The 14,586-nt window shown below is 43.7% G+C and overlaps 1 protein-coding gene across 3 annotated transcripts in view; it reads left to right on the top strand.

Annotated features, from left to right (window-relative positions):
- MRPL22 (mitochondrial ribosomal protein L22) overlaps window positions 1-14,355 on the top strand; it is a 31,746-nt gene extending 17,391 nt beyond the window's left edge. For all 3 annotated transcript variants that reach the window (XM_040440083.1, XM_040440067.1, XM_040440075.1), the window contains exons 4-7: window positions 1,679-1,744; window positions 6,892-6,969; window positions 13,486-13,555; window positions 14,043-14,355. In XM_040440083.1, coding sequence (XP_040296017.1) covers window positions 1,679-1,744; window positions 6,892-6,969; window positions 13,486-13,555; window positions 14,043-14,254 — 426 coding nt within the window. In that variant the 3' untranslated portion in view covers window positions 14,255-14,355. The remainder of the gene's footprint in view (window positions 1-1,678; window positions 1,745-6,891; window positions 6,970-13,485; window positions 13,556-14,042) is intronic.
- Window positions 14,356-14,586: the final 231 nt, after the last annotated feature.

Genomic DNA, 14,586 nt, shown 5'->3' with positions numbered 1-14,586 from the left:
GGATGGATGTTAATGATTTTCTGGACACTGCTTTAGGGCTCGCTCACACGAACATTTTTAGCGTTCTGTATACAGGCCGTTTTCTGCGTTCCGTATACGGAACCAATGATTTCAATGGTTCAGCAAAAAAAAACGGAATGTACTCCGTATGCTTTCCGTTTCCGTATTTCAGAATTTTCCGTTCCGTTGAAACATAGAACATGTCCTATTTGTGCCGCAAATCACGTTCTGTGGCTCCATTCAAGTCAATGGGTCCGCAAAAAACTGAACACATACGGAATATACTCCGTATGTCTTTCGTATCCGTTCTGTTTTTGCGGAACCATTTATTGAAAATTGTATGCCCAGCCCAATTTTTTCTATGTAATTACTGTATACTGTATATGCCATACGGAAAAACGGAACGGAACCAGAAGCACTACTGAAACAAAAAAACTGAAAAATTGATCCATTAAAAAGGCCCTCAAAACACGGAAAAAGCCATACAGTCGTGTGAACGAGCCCTTAGTCTTTACTCGCACATCAGTGTTTGATCAGGGTCGGTATGATTTCCTCAATACCAAATATGTATATTTTTGTGTTTTTAAGTACTTTTGTGCATTACTAGCATGTCTCATGCAAAAGCAATACTTTTTTTTTTTTTTTTTTTTTTTTTTTATGTAGCCGCATTCCAAGAGCCATATTCAGGGTCAGATGTCCATAGTGCATTGCGGATCCGCAAATTGAGGGGTTGTATGTCCATAGTTGGAGTTGTCTCCAATCACAGACTCTGACGCTGCGTTCAGACCTGAGCGTACGGGATGGAGCGCTCTGTATGCGCGATTTTATGTGCGTTTACAGACGCGGCTCCGGAACAAGCGAAAGCCCATTGTCGCGCGTTCCCGGAAGTCTATGTACGGGAACGCGCGACAAGACGCCCCAAAGAAGCTCCTGTACTTCTTGGGGCGTCGGGGGTTTTACAGCGCGATCGTACGCGCTGTGAAACGCTCAGGTGAGAACCATTCCCATAGGGAAACATTGGTACTTGCCTGTTGAGCGTTTTACAGCGCGTAGGAACGCGCTGTAAAACGCTCAGGTGTGAACCCAGCCTTACACTGGGTGTCTCCTGTGTCAAACAGCAGGCACCCAGCAGCCATGCTGCACCCTTAGCTTCTGAATGGGCGCCATCTTTAAAGATCAAACATTCACCGTATACGTACAGCAGATGTTGGGAAGAAGTGAATATTGTACCATTATAATAAATGTATTAAATGTGTGGTTTGTTGCAGATTTACTTTTCATAGGTGTTTAGGAACATTTAATGTTTAACATAACAGGATATATGTCAACCTAAAGCCTTATTTGAAGAAAAAGAAAGAAACGGTGATAATTAGCAGGGCTATGGGGCCGCAGACAGTTTTGGGTGGTTGAAGTATATAAAAATCGAGGAATCAGTTGGAAGTTTGGCGTCCAGACTCCTCAGCCTTGATAATTTTATATTTTTGTGGATATTTGTTCACTGCTTTACCTGTATCCTGGTAGGGAGTTACTGCCCTAGGCATAAATAACTTTTGCTGCAACAGATATTGAGTCTCCTGATGTGCATTAGAAATCAATGTGTTCTTATTAACACCGAGCCCCGGCCAGTGTTTCGGTTTTATGTACTTATAAATTTTTTTTTTATCCTTTACTTCCATAGGAAATTCACCATTGCCGCAGGCAGATAAAGTACAGCATGGACAAGATGTGGTATTTGGCCAAACTGGTAAGCAGCAAGTATGGTGCACAGGGATCTGGATGATTTGTGTGGTGATAAGGCAGTGTTTGTGTGTGTGTGTATGTATGTATGTATGTATGTAATTATATATAGATATATGTGTGTGTGTATGTATGTATATATATATAATGTGTGTGTGTGTATGTATATATATATATATATATATATATATATTTATATATTATATATAATCAGTATGAGAATGAAGGTGCATATAAAACTAGAAAAAACAGTTCAAGTGTTCCATATATTAAGACCTTGATCTACATCTGTGCTGAGAAAGCTAATCATTGCAAACAGAATGCAGGAGCGTAAACAAAAATCATACAGCCCAATAGTAAAACTCTGAATGGGCACAACCCCGCAAGGGGCCGAGGCAGAGAAAAAATGAGCTATTGCAACTAAGGCTACTTTCACACTGGCGTTTCTGGGTCCGCTTGTGAGATCCGTTTCAGGGCTCTCGCAAGTGGCCCAAAACAGATCAGTTAAGCCCCAATGCATGCTGAATGGCTAAGGATCCGCTCAGAATGCATCAGTTTGGCTGCGTTTGCTCTCCATTGCGTTTTTTAGGCGGTCACTAAAACGCAGCTTGCAGCGTTTTAGTGTCCACCTGACGATGCGGAGCCAAACGGATCCGTCCTAACTTACATTGTAAGTTATTGGGGACGGATCTGTTTTTCACTGACACAATATGATGCAATTAAAAACTGATCTGTTTTGACTTAGACTTTTTTTTTTTTTATGAATAATGCAAACGGATCCTTTATGAACGGATACAAGCGTTTTCATTATCGGTGCAGATCCGTCTGTGCAGATACAAGCACCGAGCGCCAGTGTGAAAGTTGCCTAAAATTGTAAATGCTTGATTTTATAATATATCTTGATTGGGATTAGAACACTGCTTCTTCTAACTCAACCATAGATGTAAATTATATCATTCTGGCTGTGTGCAGTCACCACTTGGAAGAATGCCTTGGTAACCCTGTTGTAGTGCTTTATAAATATACATGCATTGAGCTCCCCCTAGTGGTGGCTGCTTGTAAACACAATTTTATCCTAAAACGAAAGCTGGACTCTACTCCCCATGACGCTATTGGGTCTGTGCCTAGCATTACAGGAATGGAGCACCCATGACTCATTTATTTTTATTATTTTTTATACAATGTAGGGTAACAAAACAGAAACATTTGTCCAATGTATACATGCTTGCAGGATCAAAATACTGGTGATCCTTACAGTGGTATGTCAATGACCTGTATTGAGGAAGACCTCACAGCAAGAGGACAATGAAAGAAAAGAAATAAACTATGAAAAAATAAGGCTACTTTCACACTGGCGTTCGGTGCGGATCCGTCTTGTATCTGAAACGGATCTCACAAGCGGACCCAGAAACGCCAGTGTGAAAGTAGCCTAACAATCAGTAGCTCCTGGTCTCTCCAATGCTGAGTCTAGAGGTAAGACAAAGAGAAGATGAGTCTAGAGAGGCGAACCTCTCAAGGTAAGTACCACTTTAGCTCCATAGATAACATAGCAAGATGTGGTGTGTCTCCGCCCCCATCATCATAGAGGTTTGTTCCAGAGAAAAGGTCAGACACACACAGCTCCTCATTCAGGCTTCTGATTGGGAAGGTCCATCACCATGGGGGGAATGAGGGTCCCAGATTTTAAGCATAGGAAAGAGATTTCCTGGCCACCCTAGAGTATATATCTAAGGCCTCCAGGTAGTATTATAGGTTTCAGAGGAGGAATTGGAGTCCGCTGTCAGTTCTTCCATCCTTTTGCAGATGGAAAATTTCCTGAAACCACTCCAAAATTGAGGGAGGTTGGACACTCTTCCGTAGGTGAGGAATTACCAGAACCAGGAATCTGACTAGGTCCCTAGTTTGCTAATGTATAGTACCAGGGAGCATACATAACAATAAGGGGGAAGGGTCATTTTCGATCACTATCCCTGTGATTTTCTGAATGAGGAATATCACTTTACACCAAAAAGGTTGGAGAACAGAACACTTCCACCAGATATGGGACATGGTCCCCTCCTCCCCTAGCAGGGTGAATAGGACAAGGGATGAAAAGATCCCAGGTTCTAGCCCCTAAGGGGGAAATGGTTATTAAGAAAGAGAGTAAAAAAATAACACACCAAAATATTAAGTATAAATCACCCCTTTTCCCAATATTACATATAAAATACACTGCTCAAAAAAATAAAGGGAACACTTAAACAACACAATGTAACTCCAAGTCAATCACCCTTCTGTGAAATCAAACTGTCCACTTAGGAAGCAACACTGAGTGACAATCAATTTCACATGCTGTTGTGCAAATGGGATAGACAACAGGTGGAAATTATAGGCAATTAGCAAGACACCCCCAATAAAGGAGTGGTTCTGCAGGTGGTAACCACAGACCACTTCTCAGTTCCTATGCTTCCTGGCTGATGTTTTGGTCACTTTTGAATGCTGGCGGTGCTTTCACTCTAGTGGTAGCATGAGACGGAGTCTACAACCCACACAAGTGGCTCAGGTAGTGCAGCTTATCCAGGATGGCACATCAATGCGAGCTGTGGCAAGAAGGTTTGCTGTGTCTGTCAGCGTAGTGTCCAGAGAATGGAGGCGCTACCAGGAGACAGGCCAGTACATCAGGAGACGTGGAGGAGGCCGTAGAAAGGGCAACAACCCAGCAGCAGGACCGCTACCTCCGCCTTTGTGCAAGGAGGAACAGGAGGAGCACTGCCAGAGCCCTGCAAAATGACCTCCAGCAGGCCACAAATGTGCATGTGTCTGCTCAAACGGTCAGAAACAGACTCCATGAGCGTGATATGAGGGCCCGACGCCCAACACCGTGCAGGACGTTTGGCATTTGCCAGAGAACACCAAGATTGGCAAATTTGCCACTGGCGCCCTGTGCTCTTCACAGATGAAAGCAGGTTCACACTGAGCACATGTGACAGACGTGACAGAGTCTGGAGACGCCGTGGAGAACGTTCTGCTGCCTGCAACATCCTCCAGCATGACCAGTTTGGCATTGGGTCAGTAATGGTGTGGGGTGGCATTTCTTTGGAGGACCGCACAGCCTTCCATGTGCTCGCCAGAGGTAGCCTGACTGCCATTAGGTACCGAGATGAGATCCTCAGACCCCTTGTGAGACCATATGCTGGTGCGGTTGGCCCTGGGTTCCTCCTAATGCAAGACAATGCTAGACCTCATGTGGCTGGAGTGTGTCAGCAGTTCCTGCAAGACGAAGGCATTGATGCTATGGACTGGCCCGCCTGTTCCCCAGACCTGAATCCAATTGAGCACATCTGGGACATCATGTCTCGCTCTATCCACCAACATCACATTGCACCACAGACTGTCCAGGAGTTGGCAGATGCTTTAGTCCAGGTCTGGGAGGAGATCCCTCAGGAGACCGTCCGCCACCTCATCAGGAGCATGCACAGGCGTTGTAGGGAGGTCATACAGGCACGTGGAGGCCACACACGCTACTGAGCCTCATTTTGACTTGTTTTAAGGACATTACATCAAAGTTGGATCAGCCTGTGGTGTGTTTTTCCACTTTAATTTTGAGTGTGACTCCAAATCCAGACCTCCATGGGTTGAAAAATTTGATTTCCATTTTTTTTATTTTTGTGTGATTTTGTTGTCAGCACATTCAACTATGTAAAGAACAAAGTATTTCAGAAGAATATTTAATCAATTCAGATCTAGGATGTGTTATTTTTGTGTTCCCTTTATTTTTTTGAGCAGTGTATATAAATAAACAAAACGCCACGTCTGAAAAGTCCACACTATTAAAATATAAAAAAATCTATGTGGTGAATGCCGGAACAGAAAAAAATATAAAAACTGTGCGATTGTTTTAATTTTTTTCGCGTGGTATCCAGTATCTCAATACTTTTTTATGGTATCGAAATCGAATAAAAAATTTGGTATCGCAACAAGGTGTGCACGAAGTGTGGATCCATGGGACAGCTGTCAGCGGGGTAGGAGAAAGGGAGAGTTTCAATTTTACCCAGAGCTTATTCCCCGCATGGTGAAACCAGTCCAGCACCCTAGCTAGTTGTCACAGTTAGTTGGTAGTGCATATGGTGGCTAGTATACTGACTAGTGTAAAATGTAAATGGGTGAACTAACACATAGGGGGGATGTGCATGATGAGCATAGGTTACCAATATACGTTCTGTCAGTGCAGTATTTAAAGGGATCTGATTTAGCAAACCCATTTTCATCACCTGTTAAAGACCCTAGTTTATTTGCCTTTTTGGAGCGTTGGTTTCAAGGTGCACTGTGTGATGCCTTATTCACACGTCCGTGTTTGATCAGTGATTTCCATCAGTGAGCCAAATCCAGGATTGGAGCTCCACAGACATATAAGGATATCTTGTAATTGGCTTATTGTGGGGGGACCGTAACAAAAGTTATTGTCCAAGTTGGCACTGTAGCATCTGCATGGAGTGACGTGAGGGTGTATATTCTTCTTCTTCTATGGATTCCTATGAAAGAGACGGGGAATCGGAGATTGTAGGCTTCATTGGAGACATTGACTGATACGAGCTCTGACAATCTTCCTACAGCGCAGACATGCAACATATGGTCCAGCAGCCTCTGGCACTCCAGCTGTTGTGAAAGTGCTGAACTTGCTTGGCCAGCCTTGGAACTCCTGTAGAAAGGAGTGGAGCATTATGGGAGTTGTAGTCCGGAGTTTGTTAACCCCTGTTGTAGACAGTGATTCAGCTGGGTTGCAGAAATCATCACTGCCGTGTCTAGAAGGAGATTCTCTGTGTAACTATATGATTGATCGCCGTGCTCCATGGAAAGAGGCCTTGTTTAAGAACTCTTTAACATTTCATAAATTGAATCCCCGCCGGTTCCTTGTGATTAATTTCCTAAATCCAGAACTTTGACTGTAACCACAAACAGACTTCAGTAAAATGAGTTTCTTGGTCATCAAAGTGAAACTGAGCAAAGTTATTAATTCATCTAGATAGTGGATGTAGATATGTAAATGATCCCATATTTTCGTAGAATGGCTTTTATCTAGGGAGCGTCACAGCCCTCAGGGGCCTGTTTAGTAGCAGAATAATAACCGATCAGTCACGTGATCCGGGGGGATTAACCGTTCCTTTCTACCTCTAGATCAAGGGGATGTCTGTAGACCAGGCGATTGCTCAGATGGAATTCAGTGACAAGAAAGGAGCAAAAATAATTAAAGAGGTAAGAGGAGAATAATCCGTAGAAAAAATGAAAATTTGTTAATAACAATGAAGTGCCATCATCGGTCTCGCAGTGTGTATGAATATGGTAACCTATTCCTGGCATGAGTCTTTGGGGAGATTTATCAAGACAGGCTCTTTCTGCGCTGGTCTTGATATCCCTTGCACATATATGACAAGGTGCACTCTTCGTCATAAATTAGGGGCATCCTTTGACAGTCGTTGCACTTAAACAGAAATCTACGTCAGTTTTGTGCTGCTTTAGATGTCTGGCTTCATTTGCACCAGAAAACTGACGTAAATGAAGAAAAATTTGTCTCCACTGTTGGCCACTCCCCTTTCTCTCACTTGCTAAGCCCCTTTTTTTTTTTTTTTGAAAAGTGGCAAGGGTGGCGTAAAAAGAGGCACTTTTTTTTTTTTTATTATTTAAAAAAAGTCGCAATCCAAACCTTGTGACTAACTAAACCCCTTTTCTGGTGTAAGGGAAATTATAAATCTACCCGTCCCCCTCACCCCCCCCCACCCTTGATCTGGGGTTTTTCTTTAAAAGTGGGCGGGCTCCTTTTCTGCTTTGTGCTAGAGTCTAGACCAAAAAGCTGCCCCCCCTCCTCTCTCACAGCATGAGTCTCGCATACTTTTTTGGGGTGGGATTGAGAGAGAATAAAAATAAATACATGCCTCCACCTACCAATTCCATAGCCCTGGACCCAAAGTGAATGTGCATGAAAGAAAAACAGGCACTAGACCTAACAGGATATCTGTTTTGTCTGGGATGTTTTTTATCTGCACCTTTTATTTATTACCGCAAAAAAAAAAACTTCAGCTCTTGTGATGCTGACGGGCGTGTCCTACAGCCTTGCTATTAAGTGGTGCAACTGAGGTCTTGCACAGAACCTAGGCTAGGTCTACACGACGACATTTGTCGCACGACCATTTTTATAATGGTAGTCTATGGTGTTGCACTGCGACTGCGACATGACAGTCGCAAAAATCCCATTCAAGATGGATTTTTCTGCGACTGTCGCACTCGCAGTATATTGCAGTGCCAGACCATAGACTACAATTATAAAAATTGTCGCACGACACATGTTGCAGTGTAGTTGTGCCCTATTTGTCGCGTGACACATGTCGTTGTGTAGACCTACTTTCACACTTGCGCTAGCAGGGCCCAGCAGGCTGTTCCGGCAGGGAACATCCGTACTAATGCTGCATGCTGCAGTTTTTGTCCGGGTGCCTCTCGGCATGCTTGCCGTGCTGTGGCCGGACCTCCGGCCCGTCCCCTCTATAGTGAATGGGGCCAGAGCGGACTTCCGGCGGCACACATGAGCTAGCGTTAGTACGGATCTGGCAGGCTGTTCCCCTGCCGGAACAGCCTGCCGGACCCTGCTAGCGCAAGTGTGAAAGTAGCCCAAGTTGCTGTAAAGTGACCACTCTAAGGCTAGTTTTACATCTTCTGGGGTTATTTATGAAACTGGTGTGAAGTAGAACTGGCTTAGTTGCCCATAGCAACCAATCAGATTCCACTTTTCATTTTTGACAGCTCCTTTGGAAAATGAAAGGTGGAATCTGATTGGTTGCTATGGACAACTAAGCCAGTTCTTCTTTACTCCAGTTTAAAAAATGACCCCATTGCGGTTCGCGGATGGGCCTCATTGATTATTATGGGATCTAGCTCAAATCTGATCGGTTTCCGCCATGAGTGCCCTGTTTTGACTTGACTTTGTCCAGCTGCAACCCAGCACTCATGCCAGAAACCGGCCAAATTCCATTGTCTTCAATGGGGATCCAGCGGTGCACAGCACTTGACGGCTTTGCCGGCTACAGTGAACTCCAGTAGGCTAATCCTCTCCTGGAACAGCCTGCCAGATTTAAAAATGCAGAGGTGAAAGTAGCCTAAGGCTACATGCCCACGACTGTTGTTTTGGTCCGCATGTGCACTCCGTGTGCTGTCCGCATCCGTTGCTCCATTCCGTGATGCGCAAAAAAAAAAATTTAATATGTCCTATTCTTGTCAGTTTTGCAGTCAAGAATAGGTAGTTATATTAATGGCTGTCCGTGCCGTTCCGCAAATTGCGCAACGCACACAAACGCCATCCGTGTTTTGCGGACCGCAAAACACACAACGGTCGTGTGCATGTAGCCTAAGTATGCTTTGGTTTAAATTAATAGAAAGATCATGTGGTTGCCCCTATACACAGTTGTGCTCTTGCAGAAGCAGAGTCTGCCACTAGAGGGAGCTGCTGTTTGAACAATGGAAAACATCTGTTCTTGGCCAAGGTTCTTAAAGGGTAACTGTCATGTTTTCATAAAAAAATAAATTTTAGCATATGTTACTGCTGCAGCAGCAGCATTATGCATAAAGCAATCTTTAGTTTCTTCACTTACCACTGTTTTCCTTGAGTGTTTTCCCTTAGTTACGGCTGTTTAAACATTTACAATATGATGACCTTCTCAAGATGGCTCCTCTGCCAGTTCTCTGAGGGCAAAACTGCTTTTCCTCACTTCACATACACATTCGCTGTAGCCAGCAGCTCCCTGCCAGCCAATTAGATCGGATTACTGAGAGACATGCTTCCTCACTCTGAAGCCTAATGCAGGCATGCAGTGTGAAGGACCGCATACGTCCATTTAAATGATGTCCTTCTTCTCCTCATCATCCTCATAATCCCGCGCCTGCGCTGTCCCGTTTAGTATTCGGCGCAGGCACAGTGAGTGAAGGAGGCTCATTTGCCGCCAGGCAGGCCTGCCGGGGAGGCCTGTGACGTAATCGGCGCAGGCGCAGTGAGGAAGCTGGCAGCAGCAGAGCGTCCTTCACTCACTGCGCCTGCGCCGACTAATAAACGGGATGGCGCAGGCGTGGGATTATGAGGACGATGCAGAGAAGAACGTCAATCAAGTGGACGTGGGCGTGCCAAAAGGCGAGTAGACCGAGCCTCTAGGTGCTGCAGCAACGCCCTCATAGCACCTAGAGGCTTCATTAGCATATTATAAAAGTCAGTTTTTTAAGAGCTCGGTGGCAGGCAGGGAGTTAACAAACATACTGTTATGTACTGCTGACATTAGCACATCGCTAATATCAGTCGGCTACATAACGATTTTTCTCATGACAAAAACCCTTTAAGTTGGGAGACAGACATGCCCTAGTAATGGTCTTTTAACCGCCTCCGGATTGCGTTCCGGAGGCGGCAGCCCTGCGCAGAGTCACGCATCTACGCGTCATCTCGCGAGACGCGAGATTTCCTGTGAACGCGCGCACACAGGCGCACGCGTTCACAGGATCGGAAGGTAAGCGAGTGGATCTCCAGCCTGCCAGCGGCGATCGTTCGCTGGCAGGCTGGAGATGCAATTTTTTTTAACCCCTAACAGGTATATTAGACGCTGTTTTGATAACAGCGTCTAATATACCTGCTACCTGGTCCTCTGGTGGTCCCTTTTGTTTGGATCGACCACCAGAGGACACAGGTAGCTCAGTAAAGTAGCACCAAACACCACTACACTACACCCCCCCCCCTGTGTCACTTATTAACCCCTTATGAACCCCTGATCACCCCATATAGACTCCCTGATCACCCCCCTGTCATTGATCACCCCCCTGTAAGGCTCCATTCAGATGTCCGTATGATTTTTACGGATCCACTGATACATGGATCGGATCCGCAAAACGCATACGGACGTCTGAATGGAGCATGACAGGGGGGTGATCAGGGAGTCTATATGGGGTGATCACCCCCCTGTAAGGCTGCATTCAGATGTCTGTATGTTTTTTACGGATACATGGATCGGATCCGCAAAACACATACAGGCGTCTGAATGGAGACTTACAGGGGGGTGATCACCCCATATAGACTCCCTGATCACCCCCCTGTCATTGATCACCCCCCTGTCAGGCTCCATTCAGACATTTTTTAGGCCCAAGTTAGCGGAAATTATTTTTTTTTTCTTACAAAGTCTCATATTCCACTAACTTGTGTCAAAAAAAAAAATCTCACATGAACTCACCATACCCCTCACGGAATCCAAATGCGTAAAAATTTTTAGACATTTATATTCCAGACTTCTTCTCACGCTTTAGGGCCCCTAGAATGCTAGGGCAGTATAAATACCCCACATGTGACCCCATTTCGGAAAGAAGACACCCCAAGGTATTCCGTGAGGGGCATATTGAGTCCATGAAAGATTTAAATTTTTGTCCCAAGTTAGCGGAAAGGGAGACTTTGTGAGAAAAAAAAAATATCAATTTCCGCTAAGTTGTGCCAAAAAAAAAAAATTTCTATGAACTCGCCATGCCCCTCATTGAATACCTTGGGGTGTCTTCTTTCCAAAATGGGGTCACATGTGGGGTATTTATACTGCCCTGGCATTCTAGGGGCCCCTAAAGCGTGAGAAGAAGTCTGGGATCCAAATGTCTAAAAATGCCCTCATAAAATGAATGTGGGCCCCTTTGCGCATCTAGGCTGCAAAAAAGTGTCACACATCTGGTATCGCCGTACTCAGGAGAAGTTGGGCAATGTGTTTTGGGGTGTCATTTTACATATACCCATGCTGGGTGAGATAAATATCTTGGTCAAATGCCAACTTTGTATAAAAAATGGGAAAAGTTGTCTTTTGCCGAGATATTTCTCTCACCCAGCATGAGTATATGTAAAAAGACACCCCAAAACACATTGCCCAACTTCTCCTGAATACGGCGATACCACATGTGTGACACTTTTTTGCAGCCTAGGTGGGCAAAGGGGCCCACATTCCAAAGAGCACCTTTTGGATTTCACAGGTCATTTACCTACTTACCACACATTAGGGCCCCTAGAATGCCAGGGCAGTATAACTACCCCACAAGTGACCCCATTTTGGAAAGAAGACACCCCAAGGTATTCCGTGAGGGGCATGGCGAGTTCCTAGAATTTTATATTTTTTGTCACAAGTTAGCGGAAAATTATGATTTTTTCTTTTTTTTTCTTACAAAGTCTCATATTCCACTAACTTGTGACAAAAAATAAAAACTTCCATGAACTCACTATGCCCATCACGAAATACCTTGGGGTGTCTTCTTTCCAAAATGGGGTCACTTGTGGGGTAGTTATACTGCCCTGGCATTTTAGGGGCCGAATGCGTGAGAAGTAGTTTGAAATCAAAATCTGTAAAAAATGGCCGGTGAAATCCGAAAGGTGCTCTTTGGAATGTGGGCCCCTTTGCCCACCTAGGCTGCAAAAAAGTGTCACACATCTGGTATCCCCGTACTCAGGAGAAGTTAGGCAATGTGTTTTGGGGTGTCTTTTTACATATACCCATGCTGGGTGAGAGAAATATCTTGGCAAAAGACAACTTTTCCCATTTTTTTTTTTATACAAAGTTGGCATTTGACCGAGATATTTATCTCACCCAGCATGGGTATATGTAAAATGACACCCCAAAACACATTGCCCAACTTCTCCTGAGTACGGAGATACCACATGTGTGACACTTTTTTGCAGCCTAGGTGGGCAAAGGGGCCCACATTCCAAAGAGCACCTTTCGGATTTCACCGGCCATTTTATACAGATTTTGATTTCAAACTACTTACCACACATTAGGGCCCCTAGAATCCCAGGGCAGTATAACTACCCAAGTGACCCCATTTTGGAAAGAAGACACCCCAAGGTATTCGCTGATGGGCATAGTGAGTTGATGGAAGTTTTTATTTTTTGTCACAAGTTAGTGGAATATGAGACTTTGAAAAAAAAAAATCATCATTTTCCACTAACTTGTGACAAAAAATAAAGTTCTATGAACTCACTATGCCCATAAGCGAATACCTTAGGGTGTCTACTTTCCGAAATGGGGTCATTTGGGGGGTCAGAGCTGCTTCAAAAAGCGGAAATTCACATTTTTGTACCATAGTTTGTAAACGCTATAACTTTTACCCAAACCATTTTTTTTTTATCAAAGACATGTAGAACAATAAATTCAGAGAAAAATTTATATATGGATGTCGTTTTTTTTGCAAAATTTTACAACTGAAAGTGAAAAATGTCATTTTTTTGCAAAAAAATCGTTAAATTTCGATTAATAACAAAAAAAGTAAAAATGTCAGCAGCAATGAAATACCACCAAATGAAAGCTCTATTAGTGAGAAGAAAAGGAGGTAAAATTCATTTGGGTGGTAAGTTGCATGACCGAGCAATAAACGGTTAAAGTAGTGTAGGTCAGAAGTGTAAAAAGTGGCCTGGTCATTAAGGGTGTTTAAGCTAGGGGGGCTGAGGTGGTTAAGGGAGCAGTGGAAAGGGACAGGGGACATTAATGAAAGCTGTTATTATAAGGTAATTACAGATCTTTTGACAATCATTGACAGACTAACTCTGGTATACATGCCCAGCTCTAATAAACTAGCAAATAAAAAAAATATGACAGTTTCCCTTTAATAAGAAGGTAGATCTAAAGCAAACACGAGGGCAAAAGTTCCTGATATGACTTAAAGTATGGCACGTTAATTTGTGATTTTTGACTGATAAAATCAATTCAACTTTTTTCACAATTCTAGGTCTTGTTAGAAGCTCAAGAAATGGCAGTAAGAATGCACCATGTGGAATATAAATCTAACCTTTACGTGGGTAAGCATTTCACTGGAACGACGTGTGATTCTCAGAGATTTAATGTACACGGCCACACGGGGAGGATTTTATAATCAGATTTCACACTATGCAAAGGCTGCAATCCATGCTTTATATCCGCAACATAAATAGTCATGCTTAGGATGTAAAATCCGCACCGCGGGTCAGTTTACGTGCAATTCGTTTGCAGCATGTCGAAGAGATTTCTTTAAATCGCCACTTGTTGGCTCATTACTGCAATTTGAAATATATTCATAAAATAAAAGGTTCTCATGTTTGAGATTGTATACGTCCTCTACCATGTCACAACTGGGAATGTCAGAGTCTGGATATACATGTCAGTTGAGGTTTTGCCACCCCTGTTGTTGTTGTCATAAGATGCAATATACATGGGTGTTTTTTGGCAGATTTTTATATTCATATGTATAAATGGCTGAGACTAAAAATGTGACGTTATTCACACAAACCTGCTTCTGTTCCCATTCAGCTGACTCCTTTTCCGGTAAAGGCACTTACCTGAAGCGGATTCGTATCCATGGCCGGGGCAGATTTGGCATCATGGATAAGGTACACTGCCATTTTTTTGTCAAGTTGGTTGAGGGACCACCACCTCCAAAAGAAGAACCCCTCACTGGATTCCAGCAAGCAAAGGACTATGTACAGCAGCTGCGAAACCGCACCATCATCCACAGCTTGTGAAGCACCATGGACTCAGTTTTGGGAGGGAGCTATATTTACATGCCTCTGAAAATTCATACGTAAAGATAATATTGTTTGCTTATTAAATCATTTGAAAGTGAGATATAATGGTCCAGAGTCCATACATCAGCCTTTATACAGACCCTTTATTACTTTTGGGTGATGCTTACCCACTGTTCATTTTCTTGTGTTTTAGTGGCTACTTTCAGATCTGCTTTACTAGTACATCAATGACTGCAGGAATCTAAGGGCTCACAACTCCTCGTAGAATTCTTTAGGTCCCATTGTACCTTTTGTATGCCTCTAATTTCATACAGAGGAGCACTTAATTG

This window comes from Bufo bufo, chromosome 1 (assembly GCF_905171765.1).
Source record: "Bufo bufo chromosome 1, aBufBuf1.1, whole genome shotgun sequence".
NCBI classification, from domain to species: domain Eukaryota; kingdom Metazoa; phylum Chordata; class Amphibia; order Anura; family Bufonidae; genus Bufo; species Bufo bufo.
This window is presented reverse-complemented; position numbering and strand designations above follow the sequence as displayed.